The sequence below is a fragment of the Alligator mississippiensis genome, chromosome 3, assembly GCF_030867095.1.
Source record: "Alligator mississippiensis isolate rAllMis1 chromosome 3, rAllMis1, whole genome shotgun sequence".
In the NCBI taxonomy this organism is placed as follows: Eukaryota; Metazoa; Chordata; order Crocodylia; family Alligatoridae; genus Alligator; species Alligator mississippiensis.
The window spans coordinates 114,101,547-114,123,069 of NC_081826.1; the positions used below are offsets into that span (position 1 = coordinate 114,101,547).

At 41.9% G+C, this 21,523-nt stretch overlaps 1 protein-coding gene across 3 annotated transcripts in view; it reads right to left on the reverse strand.

The window, feature by feature from the left end:
* The window catches only part of CARMIL1 (capping protein regulator and myosin 1 linker 1), a 303,334-nt gene that overhangs the window by 147,031 nt on the left and 134,780 nt on the right, over positions 1-21,523 (reverse strand). For 2 of the 3 annotated variants that reach the window (XM_059724311.1, XM_014606732.3), the window contains exons 4-9: positions 13,829-13,879; positions 9,949-10,008; positions 5,650-5,771; positions 2,368-2,465; positions 1,950-2,020; positions 1,466-1,539 (exon numbers count right to left, since the gene is read on the reverse strand). In XM_059724311.1, coding sequence (XP_059580294.1) covers positions 1,466-1,539; positions 1,950-2,020; positions 2,368-2,465; positions 5,650-5,771; positions 9,949-10,008; positions 13,829-13,879 — 476 coding nt within the window. Of the gene's footprint in view, positions 1-1,465; positions 1,540-1,949; positions 2,021-2,367; positions 2,466-5,645; positions 5,772-9,948; positions 10,009-13,828; positions 13,880-21,523 lie in introns of those variants that run through there. The other variant, XM_059724312.1, reaches the window with a different exon arrangement.

Below are 21,523 nucleotides of genomic sequence, written 5' to 3' on the forward strand. Positions count from 1 at the left end.
TAGTAAGATAATTCCTTGCCTCATACTTAAATACATACAGACACATGCACACAACAGGCACTCTATAAACCCCTGCCTTGTACAATGGAAACTAAGACATAAGTATACGTATGATTCCACATGCAAGTAGCTCTAGTGCAAATTGAATCAAAATTATCAATGCACATAATTTATTAATGTTAACTTTTTAGTTTGCTCATCCCCAAGGTTTCCAATCAGCATTATGGGCTGGTAGACGCCTATCTGCACAGCATATGCTTCCAAATAGACATTAATAGCACTTGGCAGCTTGTCTTTTCTTCATTTCCTCTGGTTTATTAGTTTTATATTCAATCAGTTTAGGGGTGGTTATTAAACACAGAGGGAGACAGAAAGTTAGATGTGCTTGTGATCCTAATAACTTTTTCAGATAAACAGTGACCAGACTACATGTCTTTTCAGAATTGCAGTTTTCTGTATTCTGAAATATACAGCTATCACAAAGGCAACAATAAGAACAGTATTTTGCAACAAAAGAATTTTGTACACTAATGCAAAGCTAATACACAAGACTGTTTTTATGCTCATGCTGAGATATTAAAAAGTGACATGCCTCAAGGATTAAGCTTTTCTTCCATCTTATTCTATGTATACAAAAAACCTCTTGGTGAACTTGTTTCCAAACACAGCAGCATGATCATGATAACAATACACAAAGATTTATTTCTTGCTTGATAGCCTTTTCAATTTTGGACTCAACTATGAAGGAGTATTTGAATGCTGTTAGATAGATAAGTCAGGACTACTTCACCTCACACCTGGAAGACAAGTTCTGTTACTAAAGGACAGATCATATATGTGTACAGGAAATTGCCTCCACTTCAGGCAATTAACACTAAGGTAATGAGTCAGGTTAAGAACCCTGGTGTCTCACTTGATAGTATCTTTGGTTTAGAAAGTTTCTGTGGTACCAGAACTGGTAACTCCCAGTCTTTTTACAGATTATTGGAAAAAGTAATTTTCCCCACTGTATGCAAGGGAAAGGGGACTCTGCAGGAGCCAAGGCAACAACATTTCTTTACATTATTTACCAGATGTAGCTGGATTCAGCAAAGAGGAACCTGCAAGCTGTGGTACCCCAGAGTGAGAAGTATCAGTCAGCTAATTTTATAAATGCAAAAATTTAAGAAAAGGTGAACTCAAACAATCTCCACTATCTCTGCACTATCTACAGTAAATAGATATAACACATAAGCTCCTAAACAAACAAAGTGTACGCTGCATGGCTTCTATGCCAATGAGGGAGTACAGATTTATGGCAGAAGCTAAAATTAAGGGCTACTGTCATTCCATCAAGCAGACAAACCCAACTGACAGTTCTTAAGCCTGTCAGCATTTTCTGCATTGCTTCTATGAGAACTGGGTAAGATGTAATGAAAAAATGATTATGTTCAGGTTATGATAAGCCTTATTGAGTATCGTATACCTGTGGTCGAGATGGCTGAAGTCTTGCAAATTCAACTCCCTTGTATCTTGCGTCAGATAAATTGTATCTACATCCTGTTAAAAATGCACAAAACCACATTTTATTAGAAAACTGTTTCTGCTGGTTTTGTGGTTTGCTCTCTTAACTCTTTGTATAGAGAGGTAGCTGTGTTAGCCTGAAGTCAGGCAGAGGGTAGATCAGGGGGCACCTAGGAGACTAACTAGTTCAGAAAGATAATTGCTATGAGCTTTCACAAGTGACAGCCTACTCTGTCAGATGCTGTGAATGAATGTGCAGAAAGCAAGTTCATTTAGCAACTCTGCTTTCTGCACACCCATGCATAGCATCTGATGAAGAAGGCTGTCGCCAATGACAGCTCAGGCCCCACTGAAGCAGTCAGTCTCTGTGGTCCCATCCTGACCTGCCTTCTGCCATTCTTTGTATACTTAGTTAAAACAGCCCTCAGCATGAGATATGTACTTACCCACTGTACCTCTTCTCTATAAGGAAATCCAAGCCAGTCACAAACACATGCGTACATTTGTGAAAAGCCCCCTAGGAGCAAAATAAAAACAACATTTTACACTATAGCAAATAACCACAAAAAAATCTTAAAGTGCTTCAAAACTCACCCTCTTTTTCCTTCAGGAATGTATCCATTATACTGCAGGCAGAAACCGACACAGACCAACACTACACTACACGGTCTGTGATATGAGACAGGTTGCATGCAATGAAGCTTAAAAAAAGTATCTTCATCCACCAATCAGAAGTCCATGCTCTGCAAATTACACCTTAAAACTAATTACATCTTTACAGGGTTCTGCCAGAAATAGAATTAAACTTCCTGACAAACTGTGATTCTAACCTTTTTATACCTCAGCCTTAAAATTCATGCTCACCACAAGGGCCCAGTTCTGCCACAGTCTGGCTGTCCCATAGTGCCTGGAGATTAGCCAATCTTTCTGAGGGCTCCATGGTAACTTTTTTCATAATTCTCCTATATATGAATGAGAGAAATGGACAGGATTAAAAAATGTCTGTCTGCATACATAATCACACACAAAAAGCATGTTTATTTTAAATAGAATCTAACTTGCCTCCTGCTTGTGAATCTAAAGGAAAATATTGCCATCTTCGATATATCTCAAGTCTGTTTCTAAAACCCAAACAGACTATGCTGCTAGTTATCACGTTTATTTTCTCTTTCTGTCTTCCAGTCAACTAACCCTGCATGATTCCTGAAGCCACGTATGCCTTTTCACCAGCATAAAGCCATAGTTCACAGATGCAAACTTGTCCTGTGACATCTCTCCCCCAAATATTAGGACTATTTTGGTATTACAGACTAAGGTCATGGACAGGTGTCACATCTGTGCTGGAAAAAAAGCTTTTCTCCCTGTACAAAGAAGGAGTATGCTGCTGTTCAAGGGCTTTCTTGCAGAAGAAAACTGGCTCATCAGCAAGAAAATTCTCCCTCTTTCAACCAGGAAGATCTCTCTCTTCCTGCACTAACTTGAACAGATGTACACATCTCCTGGGTGTTGAGGACACCCAGTATCCCACAATCCTCTGCTCTCCCTCCCTCTCTCTAAAGGAAAGGGAGAGCACTGGATTCCTGAAGCCTGCCCAAAGGCAACCTAACAGGAAGTGCTGTGCAGACCCTGTTGTGGGGCCAATGCCCCTCAGCCACTGAATAGACCCGGATCACCCTGGGAAGACATTCCCTCAAGCTGGAAACTGGGGCTCAAGCCCCATGCATGCACCTCCCACCCTAGCCTAGATCCAGGAATCAGTCTGTGCACAGACAGGGGGCATTTCCCACATGTGGACCCATCCTGCTGGGGATGGCTCCAGTTGTGCTACCTCTGCCTCCTGCCCTGTGCATTCCTTCATGGGGACCCGGCGAAGTGCACCGAGTGGGGGCTATTCTCCTGTGACTGGAACCACATAGTCCTGCGTCTGTCTGTAGCAACTGCTGCTTTTCAGCAGCTACCAACTGCCTATTGACAGCCTGCCACCCTCCCTGCCAGGGGAGAGAGCAAGCTATCAAACAGTGGGTTCCCCAGGGCCGGGGTGACCCAAGAAGCATCTCTCTACAGCTTCCGGGCTGGAGAGCTCACCTGTGTAATTCCAACTCCTGCACTATTTTTCTAACGCTAAGAATTTCACAAAAATTACTGGAGCTAAAATTTCACAGAAATTCTTTGGCACTAGAAATGGATGCCTGTCCATGGCCTAAGACTATGTTTTAACTGTCTTTGGGTGTTTCTTCTCTGTCTCAGAAACAGTCTTTTGCTCTAGCTCTTATCTTTCTTAGCCCTATGGATGGGCTCAGGGGGCTCAATAATTCCTGTTCTGTACTAGGCTCACCTGTGGCTCCTATTATTCTACATCAACAATGAAAGGAAAAAAATACATAGGTGATTTCAGGCTGGCAAGTGGTCAATAGCTGCTGTTTGTAGAAGGCTACAGGTGAAGTGGTGCTGTGGTCTACTTGGCACACTGTGGTTCCCTTGCTCTATATTCTGATCTGTTTTCTTCCTGTTCCTGAATAAAATACAAGTTCCTTTGCCTTTATTTTTAAGAAATAAAAACATTCATTTGTCCGAGTGGTTGAAGAACTATGCAACTTCCTACTGTTTTTTAGCTCTCTATAATTAGTTAGCAAAAGGTATAATGCTTTCTTTTCTTGGGAAATTTTGAACTGATTCTTGTCTTGCACCAGTTTTATGACAGCTCAGTGTCACTGACTTCAATTTGAGAGCCTGATGATCTACATGAAGTTGAGAGTCTGGCCGGGACTTTCAGTTTGTTCATTCTTTGGACTAGTAACTCCATACATCTCTACAAAGTACTGCAGCTATGCTCACAAGAGGGCCAAAAATAAAAAAGTGTAGAACAAATCAAAGAAAACAATGATCTAAATATACACAAGCTTCTACAGTCCTCCCTCCTTCCATGCTTTTCTCTTTTTGGTCACAATATCACTGAGACACTTTGACTATGCTTTATTCCCTCTGCATTTGTTTTCAAACGAGCCTGAAGGAAGATTTTCATCTCTGTCAGGGTAAACAGTAGATATGCCTTAGAGATGAACTGGTAGGTTATTTTTCCCCAAGTTTATGGACTTTATTTTCTACTCAGTCTGCAGGAAAGTTGAGTAATAAAAGGCTGTGAACCCAAGAGAAAAAAAATAAGTGACTTCAGCCATGTCAACTACATTTTTCTGCAATGTCAGTTTTAAAACTTTTACTGCAAATGTCTATTTGTCAAAGAGAAAATTCTATTTTATCTAATTAATATTTTTAAACCCCCAGAAAACTAGAGTAGAATGGTAGAGACATGAGATCTAGGGGATGCAAGTTAAAATGTGGCACAGAGAAAGACAAAGAAAAAACTGAAAATAAAGCAAAGGAAACAAGAACTAACAATGAGTACAAAGGAAGAAGATGATATAGATAAGAGAAAGGAAACAGAAAAAGGTAGAGCAAATCAGGAAAGATGGACAACAGAACAAAGGCAAAATTTAAGTGGTCAAATGGGAAAGTTTTCTGTCCAGTCAATTTTCTGAAGGTATATGATGAAAGATCCAGGCCTCAGACTCCAAACAATGAAGTCTGAAACACACAGACCTGTTTCCCACACCTGTTCCTCCAATTTGGCTACTTGACACTGCCATTCTGCCCACCCTCCCCGTAAATAGTGACCTGGAAGAAACCAGACAATATCACAGTTGTTCAGGGACAATCATTAGAGAAAGCAAGTAATGGAAAGCAATGGGCTACACTTAGGTATGTCAGTTCTTGGAGGTAAAGGAGCAAGAACAAGCTGTTATACTCCTGTAAATCCTTCTTCCACTCCCCCACCCAAGCACCTAGCTTCATTTAGGACATCCTGTAGGCTTGCGATCAGTTTTTTAGCCCATGGAAATCTCCAAAGTGCCATATGCTTCAGCCATGCCTGCTTCTCTGTAGGCTCCAAATTACTTAAAGATTTTTCCCATACTAATAGGAATGCACAGAATTTACGGTCAGGATCTGCGTCAAAACACTTCCTAAATCTTAAGACACGCTCCTGATGAAAGGTGGGAACAGGAGAAGAGGGGACAGTAGCCAGGCTGGTATCCCTGCACATTTTGGTAATTTGCATGCATGACAGGTGCCGAAAACATGAGTACCTACACTGGTGACAGACCAGGGAATATCTTCCTGAGACATGTTCCAATGTGCGCCAACACTTCATTCACATCTTCTGATGACGCCATCTTCATGGAAATGTTGCATTTCTCCATTTCTACAATTAACTGCATAAAATACAGGCCAGGAAAACACACACATACACACACTGTATAACTCATTTCCATTAAAAAAATTCTGAAGGTTCGATATAATTAATGTTCATACATAAATAAGCATATGTACATTCTGACTGAGATCAGACAAATGTTCCAAGTAAGAAATGTCAGGAAAAATGGCAAGGGAATTTAGGCCTAGTTGACTTCAGTTTTTCAGCAAATCTTTGAGGGCATCATACCCAAAGTTTCTCTAAGGTGGCAGAACCCTTCTCTCTTGCAGTAGAGTTATTCTGCTTCTGCCATGTGGAATAAGGCTTCTGCTACCACCTAGCAGCTGGCAGAAGGCACATGTAAATACTATCACGCCTTCTACTGGCTGCCATAGTCCTTTCAGCAGCTGATGTCTTCCCAGGCTACATTTCATGCTCTGTTGCCACAGCTGCTGAAAGAAGCCACACAGAGCTGGGCATTAGGGGTATGTGAAGCTTCGGTCCCTGATTTGATTTGGTGGAGATTTGGGCCGATTCAGTGGCTGAATCGAATCAGGAGACCCTTTAATCTCTCTGAATCGAATTGGAACCCTCTGAATAGACTCAGAGAAATTTGGAAAGATTTGGCAATTCAGACAGACACAGCTTTAAATGTTTTTTCTACATACCTCAAGGTATCAGGCAGCTCGTGAATGCTGAGATGCTGGGGCAGATGGAATAACCCATAGGAGTGCGGGGGGGTCCCCAGTGCACTTGGCAGCAGAGCCAGAAGTGGACCAGAAGCATGTCTGGTCTAATTCCAGGTCTGCTGGGGAGTGTGCAGCCCCCCCGCATCTCCCCGGCTCAGCAACTGGTGCCTCCTGGGTCTGGAGAAGACACCTGGGGTCCCCTCATGGCTAATCGCTGAGCCAAGGAAGTGCTGGGGGGGGCCCCCCAGCGTGCTCAGTGGCAGACCCAGAAGTGGACTGGAAGTACTTCCAGTCCACTTCCAGGTTCACTACCGAGCACACGGGGGGACCCCTCTGTGCTCCTGTGGAACGCTCCATTCGCCCCACCATCGCAGCCCATGCCTGGTACCTTGAGGTATGTAGAAAAAACATTTAAAGCTGTGTCTATGGCTGAATTGCTGATTTTCTGAATCAGCACTGTACCTTCAGATTTGGATTTAGCTGAATCGAACCAAGGACAGTGATCCGAATCAACAAATTGAATCACTGTCCCCAATTTGGGCCGAATTTGAATCCAAACTGAATATGGCCCATTTTGCACACCCCTACTGGGCATGCATATACTTTGGTGGCTTGGCAGTAGGAGCTGTTGTAGGAGCCAGAACTTATGGCTACCAGAACTTCTCTTTTCATTTTCTTTAAGCCAAATGTCTTGACGTTTTCAAACGAACTTAAAATCAGTTGAGACTTCTGAACCCTAACTAAAAACCCATAGCAGTAGCCTTCTCTGATTTTGAAACGTGTTTCAGAACTGCAAGCCTAGTACAGCGACACTAAAAATAATCAATAAGCAGAACACACCTCCTTAAGCATAAAGAAAAGGTAAGTCATTTACAATCATGATTCTCTGGAGACAAGCAAGTATTCTGATCAGCAACACTTACATGTAATGTTAAGACAGTATACCGAGAGTGAGAAAATTTCTTTGGCAGGCATAATAGACTATTTTCTCAGTTCAATTAATGGAGTAACTTGTTTAACTGAGCAACTGCAAAGCTGTTTGAGGAGTATGGATCTTAACAACAAAAAGATTGTATTGCTATCAAATTGTCTTACACTTTGATTGTTCTGAATTAAATAAATTGACTGTAGTACTGACAGGAATTCTTTCCCAGTCTTTTTCCAGCCATTTAAAATGCCCAATATTTCCTTGTACACAAAGCAAACCTAGAAGATGCTATAATAATCTAACACAGGGGCTGTCAACCAGGGGTATGTGCACCCCTGGGGGTACTTGGGAAGGCTCCAGGAGGTGTGCAGCAGCAGCAGCGTGGAGAAGTGGGGCTGCAAGCACTTTGTGCTGCTTGCGCCAGTGCTTTTGTTTTCGCTGGTGCCATGCACCGCCAGCACTTAAAGTTTTGCTGCCGTGCACCACTGGCACTTATGATTTCGCTGCCATCCCCTCCCCCCATCCCCCTCAATCCATCAATCAGCTGCTGTGGGTATACTGACCAAAAAAGGTTGAAAACCCCTGATTTAACATACACTGTGGGTCTTTACACACCTTTTCTACTGGTAATCTTCAACTCCTTCTGGGGATTTTAGGCAATCATTCTCTATGGCTGAATAATTATTCAATGTCATCAGGCTGACCAATATTTTCACAGAATCAAAGGTCTCAGAGGAGCCTCAAGGGTCATCTAATCCAGCCCTCCCCCACAAATGCAAGATGTGCTGCTTTTCCTAAACCCTACCAGACAGAAGTCAGTACACTCTCTTCTTGAAAACTTCCGATGTGGGGAATGCCACAACTTCCTTAGGTAGCTTGTTCAACTGTCTTACTGTTCTAGCACTTGGAAAGTTTTTCATGAGATCTGATACAAATCTGCTTTGCTGCAGTCTAAACCCATTGCTATGTGTCCTCTTCCTCGGTGGCAAGAGAAAACAATGTTTCTCCATCTTCATTACCACTCATTGTTTTCTTGTGCTTCCCTTTATGTTTTTATTCATCTTTCTTGTATTAAAGGTATATTAAATGCTTTTTGTGGCATTTTGTTTGATGTTGATACTGAACATAACACAATGAGGTCTGAGCGAATGAGGAACTATTGTAATAATATCAACAATAACTTATTTCCCACCACAAACTATTTTTAGGGAGACAGTAAGTAAAGCTGTTTTTTTCCGCCCCCTGACTGCCCCCCAGGAGACTGCCATAGAGCCAGCCAGTCTTCAACTACACATCTTAAATGTAATTATATGTAAGAATTGCATAAGCCTATCAAATGTTTTAGGTAGCACAATATCTTGGATAAAAGGCAATTTCTGTCCCTTTGCTCTGCCACTAGAGGGGGGCCCTTCACATGCACACACTGTATAAAAGCCAAGGTGCAAAACTTTATTCCAGCAGTAGAGTGGAATTGCCCAAATTTGGACAGTCCGGTACTAAGGCCTGACTTCCACATCTCCCCCATCCCCTGGTTTTAGCACAGCGCAGGTCCAGGCAAAATCCCCTGCCACTGGAATGCTGCTGAACCCCCAGTAGCCTGAAAACAGTCTGCCAAATCCTCTTCTATCCCACTATCATCTCTACCTATTATAAATATAATGCTGACTTTTCAAGAATACTGGGATTGCATTTGAGCCAAAAAAAGAAAGTAAGCAAGACATATATAAACAAACACCATTTACTAAAAGCTACCCAAAAACAACTGCAGTTATTTAAGGAAAAAGCTTGTAAAAGGAATTTTAAAAGATCAGGCTTAAAACATGAAATGCTAAATATAACAAAAAAGTTCTATTGTGTTGGAATAAGAAGTCAAAAGCACCAAGTTCTAACAATTTCTTCAAAAACCAAACACACAGAGATATCTTAATGAAACTTATACGCAGTGATACAATCGGGTGGTTAGATCTACTTACAAAATATTTATCTTTTTAAGATTGTTACATGTACACACACACACACACACACACACGTGTGTATGTGTGCATGTGTCACTCCCTTTTTTTTTGCTCATATAACTATAGCTTATATTTAAATATATTTGTTGCAATCCAAAGAAGATTCAACTTTTCATAAAGCAGTGGAACCATTATAACTGAAAATAAACAAATTCTGTATGCAATTTTAGAGCAGCATTTGCCACTATTCTCCATAAAAAAGCAATAGAACTTGCTGGGTGTGGATTGTACAACAATAATCATTGTTCTTCATTATCTTGGAGGAAAATATCACATTTACATTACAAATGCAAACTTACATCCAATTAGTTCTGTTCCAACTGACTTATGAAAAAGGACTGTATTTTTTCTCTTCATCCCACCCACACATTTCATTCCTTAACTTGACTTTTTAAATTATTATTATTGTTAGGCTTGCAAGCTTTGTGAACATAAAAATTCAAATATGCACTCTGCTTGCTAGATAAGAGCTTCGATTTACTAAATTACCTGCTTGATTAGAATGGAGGTTAAAACTAACTATGTTCTTAAAACAGAAAATGCTTTTGAATTGAAAGCACTCACCTGCCCTGGTTTACTGGAAGTTATTCCTTGGATTTCTAAATAGCTGAAAGTTAGTTCTAGCTGTAACACAAAAAGAAGCGGAGTTAGTATAAATACCTTACTTTTTAAGCATTACTGAAATATGTGAAATACCATATCCCAAGGTAAACAACAGAAATTAATCTTAATTACTTAAATGAGGCTAGAAGTTATTTTATTCTCTACCTGTAATACCTTTGTCTCCTAGTAAATATTTAGCATATTTGGTTGCACTTTATATTGTGGGTTAGAATCTATGAATAGAGGCTTTAAACATTTTACATGACTGATTAGTATATTTTATTGGTGTTTATAAGCACATTAGTAGAAAGTGCTATAGATGTTTATAAGCTACCTATTGACATGCTGTACTGTATAATTAATTAACCATTTATTAAAACATTATTGATAAAGCATTAAAGTGTATATACCATAAATATAGACTTCATAAATGTGACCATTTATTCAAAGCAAATGTCAACTAGAGTAGGATTACATGGTTTTAGGCACCTGCTCCGTAGCTTGACTTTTCTTAGAGAATATCACATTAAGTCTTTTTGTCTGAGAGTTAGAGGAATATAATGATTTTAAAGCCATTCTGTTCTTAAAAGTTACTTAGCAGTTCAGGGTTCAAATCCAGTTTCTCATTAAACCCACCATTTCTGTCCTTAACAACAAATGACTAACAAGGAAATGCTTTTAACTAGTTTAGTGATGATTATGCATTTTCTTTTTCCTGAAGGGGTGTGATTCCTTTTCAATAATTTAGATATAGAGAAAGAGAAATGAATATGATTCATCCTAGGAAACATCATGAACAACAGCATCTCAGAATGAAGCAGCTTGGGAAATTACAATTAAAATATTTATGGCTGGGGCTATACAGAAACTGCCTTTTTTCTTAAAGAAGTTAATTTACTGACTATGAAAGAAGCCCAACAATAACTGACAGAAATCAAGGACTTGTTAAGCCACACGCTAGATATAAAACAGACACAAGCAATGGAGGCTGCCTCCTGTTGCCAACATCAGTGTACTTTTTTCTTGCATGGTGAGACCATCTCATGAGTAATTAATTCATGCCTTTTCAAATATTGGCACCTCAACTGAGTTTGTCAATTAATGCCAGTTTTTGTGCAGCAGATATCGACCTTCAAATTTGTCCTCTACACTGCATTTAAATCAGCCAGCCATCAGATGGCAGCTTTTGATCACTAGTGACCTAAGGTTAATTCAAACCATATGTTCAGAAGTGAGAGACTCCATTTCCCTTTGCTAAATTGCTACCCTGAGTTATCCAGGCCCTACATAATGATGAACACATCTGAACCCCAATTGACTAAAAGATCATAATAAATACCTAAGAGTTACCTTCCATGATCTAAAACTTCCCTAGTTTACAGGTTTTCAGGGTCCCACATATAACCAGTATATTCATACTAAACTTCAAACACCTATTCCAAAGAAAGAGCTATGAACATACAACAAACTCAAGAGTTAATCCCGTAGAAACCCTTTATGATTGTCAACATGCAACAGAAGTTCAAGAGTTCTTCTAGAATTAAGATTAAGTTCATTTCTTCACTTAGAGAAGGGACTTGGGGCTTTTGTTTTATATGGAGAATAGACATCTTTTCCACATCTACAGCAGAGTCTGACAGGAAGTTAGCCATGTTAGTCTGAAGTCAGGAAGACAGAGTGAGACTAACTAATTCAGAGATGCATACCTTTAAAAGCAACAACTTACTTTATCAGGCGCTATGGAAGGACAATCTGTGAACTGAATTTTCTTACGGCTTAAGAAAATTAATGCTAGTTAATTAAGTTAAAATTAATTTTTAAATGGTCGTTTAAGAAATTTCAAAACTTTCTCATTTTTTTAATATTACCTCTAAGGCATGCAGATAACATTTCCTGGGTTCATTATTGTTCAAAATTCCCACATAGGTACCACTTACTGAAAACTAGTAGAAAATACATGTTCAAAAACTTGTGCTGCATTCCCACAGACGTGCCATATACCATACACTTAAACCTGTGCATGTATGTCAACACCTCATATTTATTAACATTGAATTTGTAATTGAGATTTTGTCTGACACTGCAACAGGGACCAATGGGTTGTATGTATTGTTTCATTGTCTATTAGAGGGAGAAGAGATTTGGTGAAGGTTAAAATTGTCATTGTTGGTAGAAATGTGCCCAGTGGAATTTAGCGTACTGTTACGAGGCATGTATTAATCTGTCATTTCTGAATTTTAAGAATTTATGTTAGATGGGTATTGCACACTACCTACCTTAACTCCTTTTTATGACAGTTTTAGTTTGTGGCATAAATTTTAAAGGCAAACTTGTGAATTGTTTAAGAGAAGTTAATGCCTGCAATTTGCATGTGAAATTAATACTGTAAATTCAAAACTATAAAATATTTCTGGACATATATTCCACAAAAGTTTTTTGAAGAAACCAAGAAGCATAAATAACCTCTAAATTCCTCTTACAGAAGGTATAAGGGAGAGACTTCTTCAAATAGTAAATAAAAATAGAGTTCACTGCATCACTTTCAAAGGAAAAATACAGTCAGCTGCATGTACGAGTGTGGCAACACACTTTTTAATAAAAATCAAAATAGAAATCAATGACCTCAACCTCTACTCCACAGTTTGTTTTATTTTATATATAACAGCAACATGTATGCATCTCTGTCATTAGTGGAAGATACTGAGCTCATCATAAGTGGCAAGATCTTGAACAGTTTTTAAAACACTCCAGGTTTTAAAATGGTTTCAGGTTTCACACTTCTGCTGGTAAGAAAAAGTGTTTTTGATAAACACAGTGATTACTCAAATAAAAAATATCCTACTTCTGAAAGAAACTTATATATAGGAAGTTTCTTTTGAAACTGTGGAATCTCCTTCCTTGGAAAATTTTAAGGCAGGCCGGACAGATGCTTGGCTGGTTTATCTCACAAAGTACTATGAAATAAAACCATTAAGAAGCCACTTTTTGGAAAAGTTTGTAGTGTTAACTTAATACCATGGGTAGTTCAGTTAATATTTTTTTCTGCAAATTTCATTTACAGTACTAAGAAAATCAAAAGGAAAGTTTCACCCATCAGTAAGGGTCTTCAAACCACACAAGACAAAAAGGAACATTTACAAGCATCAGTTATACTCAGTTGAGAATCTTCCCACATATATCTGTGCAACAAAGCAGAACATGGACATAACATGGATATCTGCCAAGATCATGTTAACTGACTCCACGTAGGATGAGAGATTATTTCCAGATTCAAAATCACCCTCTGCCATAACAATCATCCCAGATTGTCATGGGAATAAACTAAGTATTCCACAGCATTTGTAAGACAGGTTGGCAAGATGCTTCTTACAACAAACTATGGTCACCATGGAAAACAGCAGATATTATTCCACCAAAAGCAGTGAGATTTAATAAACTCTGTAAAATTCCTATTTTAGGAATCTGGAACATAATCCCTCTTGAGACTAGAGATACTACAACAAAGCAATAACATAAATTTGTTTGGGAAAAAATTAGTCTAGATCCCATTATGAGACTTATTATCTGTATGCTCTAGCTCCATGGGTAGTTATTTCTAATGCAATTCTTCACTCCACTTTTAGACATCTAGGTATTTTTGGAATGGTTCATCTACGTGCTGAAGAAATTATTTAAGAAAATCATTACTGGAAATAGCATTAAAACAACTTTCCTCCGATGTATACTTCCAATCCTCTTTTTTTTTCCCTGGGACAAAAGTACCGGTAATATTGATAGTAAGTTTATACCACTGAAGTTCACACATGAATACAAACTGGGTACTGAAATAAAATAAGCTTACCTTGGTGGGAATACGGGATGTTAGAAGAAAGGCCCGGCATGATGCAAGAACCTATAAAAAGAAGAGCAAAAAAGGTAAAAAAAAAAGTTTCATGGCTAGAAGAACTATAGTCTAGAATAGTTTCTTTAGTATTTCAAAGGGAAAGTATATGTTAAATGCATATAATATGGATGTATTAGCAATATAAGAGACCATGGGCAAATATTTCCTTCCAACATATCTTTAGAGTAAGAATGCATGGGTCTCCAACTAATAGCAGAGTACGTTTTCTGCTCTGGTAGGAAATGCAGAAAATTTAAGTTAATTTACAGCATAGAGATCAGGGAAAAGATAGCTTTGAGAAAGATCCAGTGCTAATACAATATTTTAGAATTACTTTAAAAAGAAACACTGCAATATGAGCAATAAAAACACTCTGTAGTCTAACAACACCTCTACTCATAGAACTTCAAGTGCTTTACAAACAGTAACAGAATATATTTCGTATATGCTGGCAGAGTAAACAAATCAGAAGTAGCAGATTCCTGCTTGACATCAATGCTGTAAAGGACATTCAGCAGTGGACCAAATACTCCTTTTCTTCTCAGGATCCACCAGGATGCATAGAAAGCCCACTTTACTATCATAGTAAGTTTCTGAATAGAAAAAAAAACAAATCTCTTTCTTTGAAATTAAGTGCAGGTACAATGAGTACACCCTCCAAAACCTAAGGCACAGAAATAGGTACCACTTCATCCATATCTTCCATTGAATGATTATGATAACCAAAAAAAGCTCTGCTGATAATGTTGACATTAGAGAAATGGTGGTGGTGCTAGCAGCCATGAGACCACATTCAGTGGTGAGATGATGTAAGGGTTGCTATACAAGCATGCAGATGGGGCTGGAAAGCCAGACAAAAGGAGATAGACAAAAAAACTAGAACTTTTGGTCCCAAAATTATACCTTTTATTAGACCAACTGGGAAATCGCAAGAAAATTGTCCTTTTCTGCAAGCTTTTGGGGTCAAAGTCCCTTTATCAGGCTCTAGGAAAAGTATAGATGGTACAAGATGGTAAAAACTCCCCATAAATAGGAAATAAACTTCATTTTTGCACAGAAGGAGCTGAAGATAGAAGGCTGTCCCTCTGGGTCCATGAGAGTGTCTTTGTGAGCTGTGCTGAGTAGCTGTGCTATTCATGCATACATGGCATGGCAGGAAGCAAGATTGTGTGGGTCGGGCATCAGATCTCATTGTGCCTTTACCTGTATGTCTGGCAGGGGCATAGGAAAAGTTGTCAAGAACCATGGCATGGAAGATCTTGCCATGACAGATGTCAGTGACTGGCCACTAGGTGGTGGAAGAGCCAGACTGCACTGAGCAAAAGATGAAAATGGTCAAGGGAAGGGACATATGACTGTTTCACTGGTATAACTTAAGACTAGAAGATAGTTCCTCCTCACATTTTAAGGGGTAGCTTTACTCCAACAGCATACACTGGAGCAAGGCTGTGTGATGTATACCTGCCCCACAAATTTATTCTACAGTGAAAGTATTGTGTGGGTGGTGCCCTTAAGTTACAAAAGAACCATGCTGCAGTGTTGGCCTGCTTAAATGGGACCAAGCTTTATCATAAGCATACAGAATAATTTCTTTAATGTAATTCTAATGTACTCCAGTCCTGTTGACACAGACACAGCCAAACTATGTTACTGAAAGGCTGGAGCACAATTGTGTTGTAATTTGTACACCAACAAGACTGTAATTGTAGGGTAGGGAAGAGTGCTGACAGTAAGAGTATGCCCTCTCTTTAGATGGACTAAGGTCTGAGGCTGAAGTATGTGAAAAATCAACAGTTAGAGTACCTACTTAGATTAAGGAGGTACTATTAAACACAGAGTACATCACTTTGAAGTAAAAGTGTCCTTGAGCAGTAAAATAGGACAGACAGTTTTCCAGTCCACCAAAGTTCAGAATTCTGTATTTCTCACTAGCAAAACAGTTACAAACACCATTAAGATTAACAAAATACTTCGATCTCATTCAAATTGTGTTACATAAAAAGGGCAATGCTGACTCTAAAATGAAACCGCAAACTTAATTATCACAGAGCTGGCAATCCTCCGTAATAATAGAGTTGACTGGAAATATTGTTGACATTTATCATGATTCTGGCCTTTTGAATCAATGAGTATGTGGTCTGACCTTTCATGTAACTGACTTTTCTTTAAAACATCATGGTGTTTTTTTAACCATTTCAAAATGTAATGTGACAGTATATAAATGCTTTTCAAGTAACACTATTAACACTTTTAAAAGTAGTCTCTTTCCTAAAGCAACTTAGAAATGCACGAATTCAAACTTATAACCATTGGCAGCTTTTGCTATCCTCTTACCCCCTTAAAGTCAAATTATAGTGAAGAAATAAAATGTATCATCTCACCCATTACATTACACCAATTACAATGTTGAAGTTTCTGCCCAAATGGTACTGATTTTTAAGGATAAGACAAAATGCTTTTTAGGTTATTTTCAAGCTACATATATACAGTATGTATTTATCCACCAGTCTGGACTGATGGGACGCTTAACCAAAATCCACAAAGTACACCCAAGGGAAATATGCTCAGAAAAATTCAAAATTATGCACAAAAAATTTAAAAAAACATGCCAAATTAGTTACTTTTATTTTTTTAAAATTAATTTAACTATAACACTATTCAAACTTTCTTCAGAAATATATGCAGATACTTTGTATAGCTGGGGGGTGGGTATGAGAGTATATGGGATTTGTGGGGTTTGTAGGGGGAGTGTGTGGGGTTTGTGGATGGGTGTGGGCCCCCACCACATGTCATCCCCCTCCCATGGTGCATAGCCCCTGCCACTGGTGGCTCACCAGCAGCAGGCGGCAGGCTCTTGGGGCTCACCTTACAGCAGGCAGAGCCCCCAGAAGCATGCAACTCTGGCCAAATCCTAGGGGCTGCACATGGTGGTATGGAACCAGCCTGGTCCAGCCTGCTGGCGCACGCCTTCATATATTCATAGATTGCAAGGCTGGAAGGGACCTTGAAAGGTCATTGGGTCCAGCCCCTTGTACCAGACAGGAAAGACAGGTGGGCTCAGATGACCCCAGTAAGATGACTGTCTAGTCTCCTCTTGAAGGCAACTGCACCACCTCTGGAGGGAGCTTATTCCACAGTCTAGACACTCCAACTGTGCAGAAGTCTTTCCTAATGTTGAGTCTGAAACAGTCTTCCAGGAGTTTGTGGCCATTACTCCTGGTTCTCCCCAAGGGCATCCTGGTGAACAGTTGTTCACTGGACCCCTGATGTAGCAGTAAATTGCTACCAAGTCCCCTCTCAGCCTCCTCTTTTTCAGGCTGAAGAGACCCAGGTCTGTCAGCCTTTCCTTGTATGGCTTGCCGTGCAAGGCTCTAATCATACGGGTCGCCCTTCTCTGGACTCTCTCAAGTTGTACCATGTTAAAGTGCAGCGCCCAGAACTGGATGCAGTAGTCCCATTGGGGTCTCATCAGTGCCAAGTACAGCAGAAGAATCACCTCCTTGATCTTGCTGGAGATGCATCGATTGATGCATACCAGAGTATTATTTGCCCTGCTGGCAACAGAGTTGCATTACCAGCTCATATTCAAGCTGTGGTCTATTATTACCCCCCGGTCTCTTTCATTCGTAGCTCTGGTCAGGTTGGTATTGCCAAGCCTGTAGGTATGTAGGGGATTGTTCATCCCCAGGTGAAGCACTTTACATTTCTTGACGTTGAACTTCATCTGGTTTTGACTTGCCCAACTTGCCAGCCTGTCTAGATCTGCCTATATTTGTATCCTATCTTTGAGCATGACCATGCTTCCCCATAACTTGGTGTCATCTACAAATTTGGCCAGTGAACACTTCACCCCCTCCTCCAAATCACCGATGAAGGGCCGGGAGCTGGGGTGGGCGGGGCAGCCATGGAAGCGGCTGGGAGAGTGGGTGGGGGTCGAGAGGCTCATGGCAGAGCCCCCCATGTGGCATGGGGCAGTGGGGATTGCCCGCCCCCCACCCGGCAGCAGCTGGTGAGTGGGGGCTTTTTTTTGTTGTTAGAGCCAGGAGCTGGGAGAGCAGGTGGGGCAGCCACTGAAAGCGGGCGGCGGATGGGGCCTATTTGGTAGTGACCAAATCTCTGAATCAGATTAGACCAAATCAATTCGGGACAGTGATTTGAATCACTGAATTGAATCACTGTCCCCCGAATCGGCCAAATCCGAATCCAAAGTGAATACTAGCCACTTTGCACAGGCCTAATATCCACCACTTCTCCCTTATCCAGGTGGCGAGTCACCTGATCATAAAAGGAGATGAAGTTGGTTAGACAAGACCTGCCCATGACGAAGCCATGCTGACTGTTGTTCAGAATCCTGCCTTCTGCAGTCCTATTGCACATAGACTCCTTAATGAATTCCTCAAGCCAAACCAGGCTGGCTCTGTGGCAGCATGAGGTCCATGGCACTGCAGGTGGGAGTCGCGTGCCATTGGGCTGGGCCAGCTCTGTGCCTCTATGTGGGACTTCGAGCACTCCAGTGGTGTAGGCATGGGGATGGGGTGTTTGTGATTTCTGGGTGGGTGGGGGCCGCAGGCCATTGGGCTGGGCAGGCTCCATGTCTCCACATGTAGCTTCCCCCTGGAGTGCCGGAAGCTCCACATGAAGGGATGGAGCCAGCTGGCCCAGCCCACTGGTGTGCAGCCCACACCCACCCACAAACCTCACCTCCCCCCAAACCCACACCCAACCCCTTCTTCTGCAGGCAGGATCTGCCTTCCCCCCCTTACCAGTTATCCAGTCATGCGCCACGGCACTTGGTGCCTCAACATGGGGCTCCCAGCTGGAGTACCAGAAGCCCTGAGGACATGGAGGCACAGAGCCTGCTAGGATTAAATTATGCAAAATTATGCAATTACGTGCGGTCATGCCTTTTATGCGCAAAATGGCGCAGGTGCAGAATTGCATAATTCCCCAGGATGTAACAAAGGAATTTAGGTACAGTGACATCCCGCACCTAGAGTCCTGTTTCATGGGCCTAGCTTGTTTTTGTGAGTCAGCCCCAGATCACTTTGAATTACAGTAAGTATATTTTTTTGATTATGTAACTGAACATAACTTTAAATTTTATTAAGCACCGATGTTTCTCAAATAGAGAAATTTTAGATACTGTGGATTATTTAATGATTTTTTATTTTTTTAATCCAAAGGGTATCACAAATAACAATAGCTAGCTCCTCTGTGCCACTTCGTGGCCCTGGCTTTTAAAGTACTTTTACAAAAGATGGTCATACTACCATTGTACCCATTTTACACATGAACAGAATGCTACTTCTCCAGATTATTTAATCAATCAGTAGCAGAATAAGGAATATCACACAGGTCTTCACAGTCACAGAATCAGAGAAAAGCAGGGGTGGAAGAGACCTTCAGGGATCATCTAGTTGTCCAATGCCCTACTAGAGACAGGATCTTACCTATCCAAAACATCCTACACAAATCCATTCTGTAACCTACTATAAAGTACACTGTAACATGAGCTCAGGCAAGAGCCCTGTTACTAAGGCAGGATTGGGCAAGATTGACCTGACAATGCACCCCGCCAGGTGGAGGGAATCCCGCACTGGGGGTAGGGCAGGGCAGGGCGATTAGCCCGCCATAACCGGTATATATCCGGCGGCAGAGCACATACATTTTGCCTTTGGGCACGAGAGAGAAAAGGGAGGAGTGGCCGAAGCCCCAGACAGAGAGAAAGACAAGTAGCCCACCTGGCAACCTGGGAAGACACCGAGATCGCGGGACTCAAGACTGCAGCCCCAAGGCAAGCAACTTACCTAAAGACTCCAGCAGCTCCGGTGAGTGTGGGAAGAGCTGGTGCTCTGTAGAGCAGCTTGGCGGAGGAACCCTGAGTGGAGGGGAACACCCCAGGATGATGGGTGGACAGGAGGATCTCACATAAGCCCTGGCCCCAACCCCAGAAGTGCTACAATGCCGAGGGTGGTGGCGCAGAAGGTGGAGGAGCAGCCGAGACTGCTCCCAGCCCGAGGCAGCTGTGAGAGACATGGGGAATGCATCTCGTTAACAAGGCAATCAGCAATAAGAAGAGCAAGCACTACATTGTATCTGGGAAGCATCCGGTGCCGAGTTACCTTATTGGCAGCTCGAATGCACCTCGCTAATGAAGTAATGTGCAACTCTCCATTAGAAAATGAACCAGTACTGTGAAAATGTACTATATAGGTGGCGTTATTGATTCCTAGCTCTGACAGACTACTGATACCTCCTTCATTTCCTTTCTATCCAAGTCATGGCAGGCAAGTTCATAGGGAGACACAGCCAGGATCATTCACCTGCTCACAAAGTGGTGCACTGGCTGGGAAGAGTCATCAGCAACCCAAGGCAACATGGAGTCCATGGACACCCAAGCCTCGACTGACTGGCAGCAGGCACACAGTATTATCCTACGGCTCCTGCAGGGACAACAAGCCCAGCTGGAGTAGATCTCACCAGCAGGATTTGTGTGAGAAAAATCGAGGCTCAGCAAATGTCTCTGGGGAGAAAAGGAGATGGAGCCAGGCTTCCCCAGATGTCCCCAGAAGATGACGTGGAAGCCTACTTAGAGGCCTTTGAAAGGATGGCCATGGCTGCAAAATGGGACCTCAAGCAGCTGGGCCGCACAGATTGGGCCCCTCCTCATCGGACCAGCACAGGCTCCCTATCGTGCCCTTAACAGGGTCGAGGCCTGAAATTATCAAAAGGTGCGACAGGCAATATTGTACCAATTAGAGATCTCCTCCAAAACCTACCATCAAAAGTTCTGGGCCCAGAAGGGGCCTGAGGGGACTCATCCCTGCCTGCTGGCACAGATGCTAAGGGACTTGGTGGAGCGATGGCTACAGCCTGAGACTCGTACCCTCCAGGAAGTGTGTATCTTATAGTCCTAGAGCAATTTCTGATGGACCTTAGCAGTAGCTCCCAGCGGTGGGTTCAGCACCAACAACCCAAGATAGTGGAAGAAGCTCTGCGGCTTGCTGAGGATTATGCTGCTGCTGAAGGGGATGGCGAAACCCCCAGGAGGGATCATCCAGGAGGTCCGATGGCCGGACTCAGTCAGGTGGCATGCAGCCAGGCCCAGTGGGGTGACAGCACACGGAATTCTGGGTGGGAGGCCCAGACCTGGGACTCTAGGGAGGTAGTGTGCTACAGGTGTGGGGAGAAAGGGCACATTTCCCAATTTTGTCCATGGAGACCCCAGGCTGAAGTGCCAGTTGATAGTTCCCACGATGAGAAGATATATTGCAGCTTTGGTTGACATAAGGGGCCCAGCCGCCAAATCAAGCCCATGGTCAAAGTAAGGGTAGGAGACACCATCATACCGGTGGTCATCAACACTGGTTGCTCACAGTCGATGATACAGGCAGACCTCTTCCCATCCCATCTGGGGATCCTGGAGAGCCCAGTGAGCATGGTCTGCATTCATGGGGCCTCATACACCTATGAACGTTGACACGTCCAGCCCACTGTGATGGGTCATACAGAAGAGGCCTAGCTGAGACCCTGCCATGCCCCATACTCTCAGGAATGGATTGGCCGTATCTGGAGGAGGTGGTCACCCGAGTCCTCGCCAACAGTGAGTCAGAAAGAGACCCAGGAGCAGCCTGCTTCAGGACTCCGGAGAAC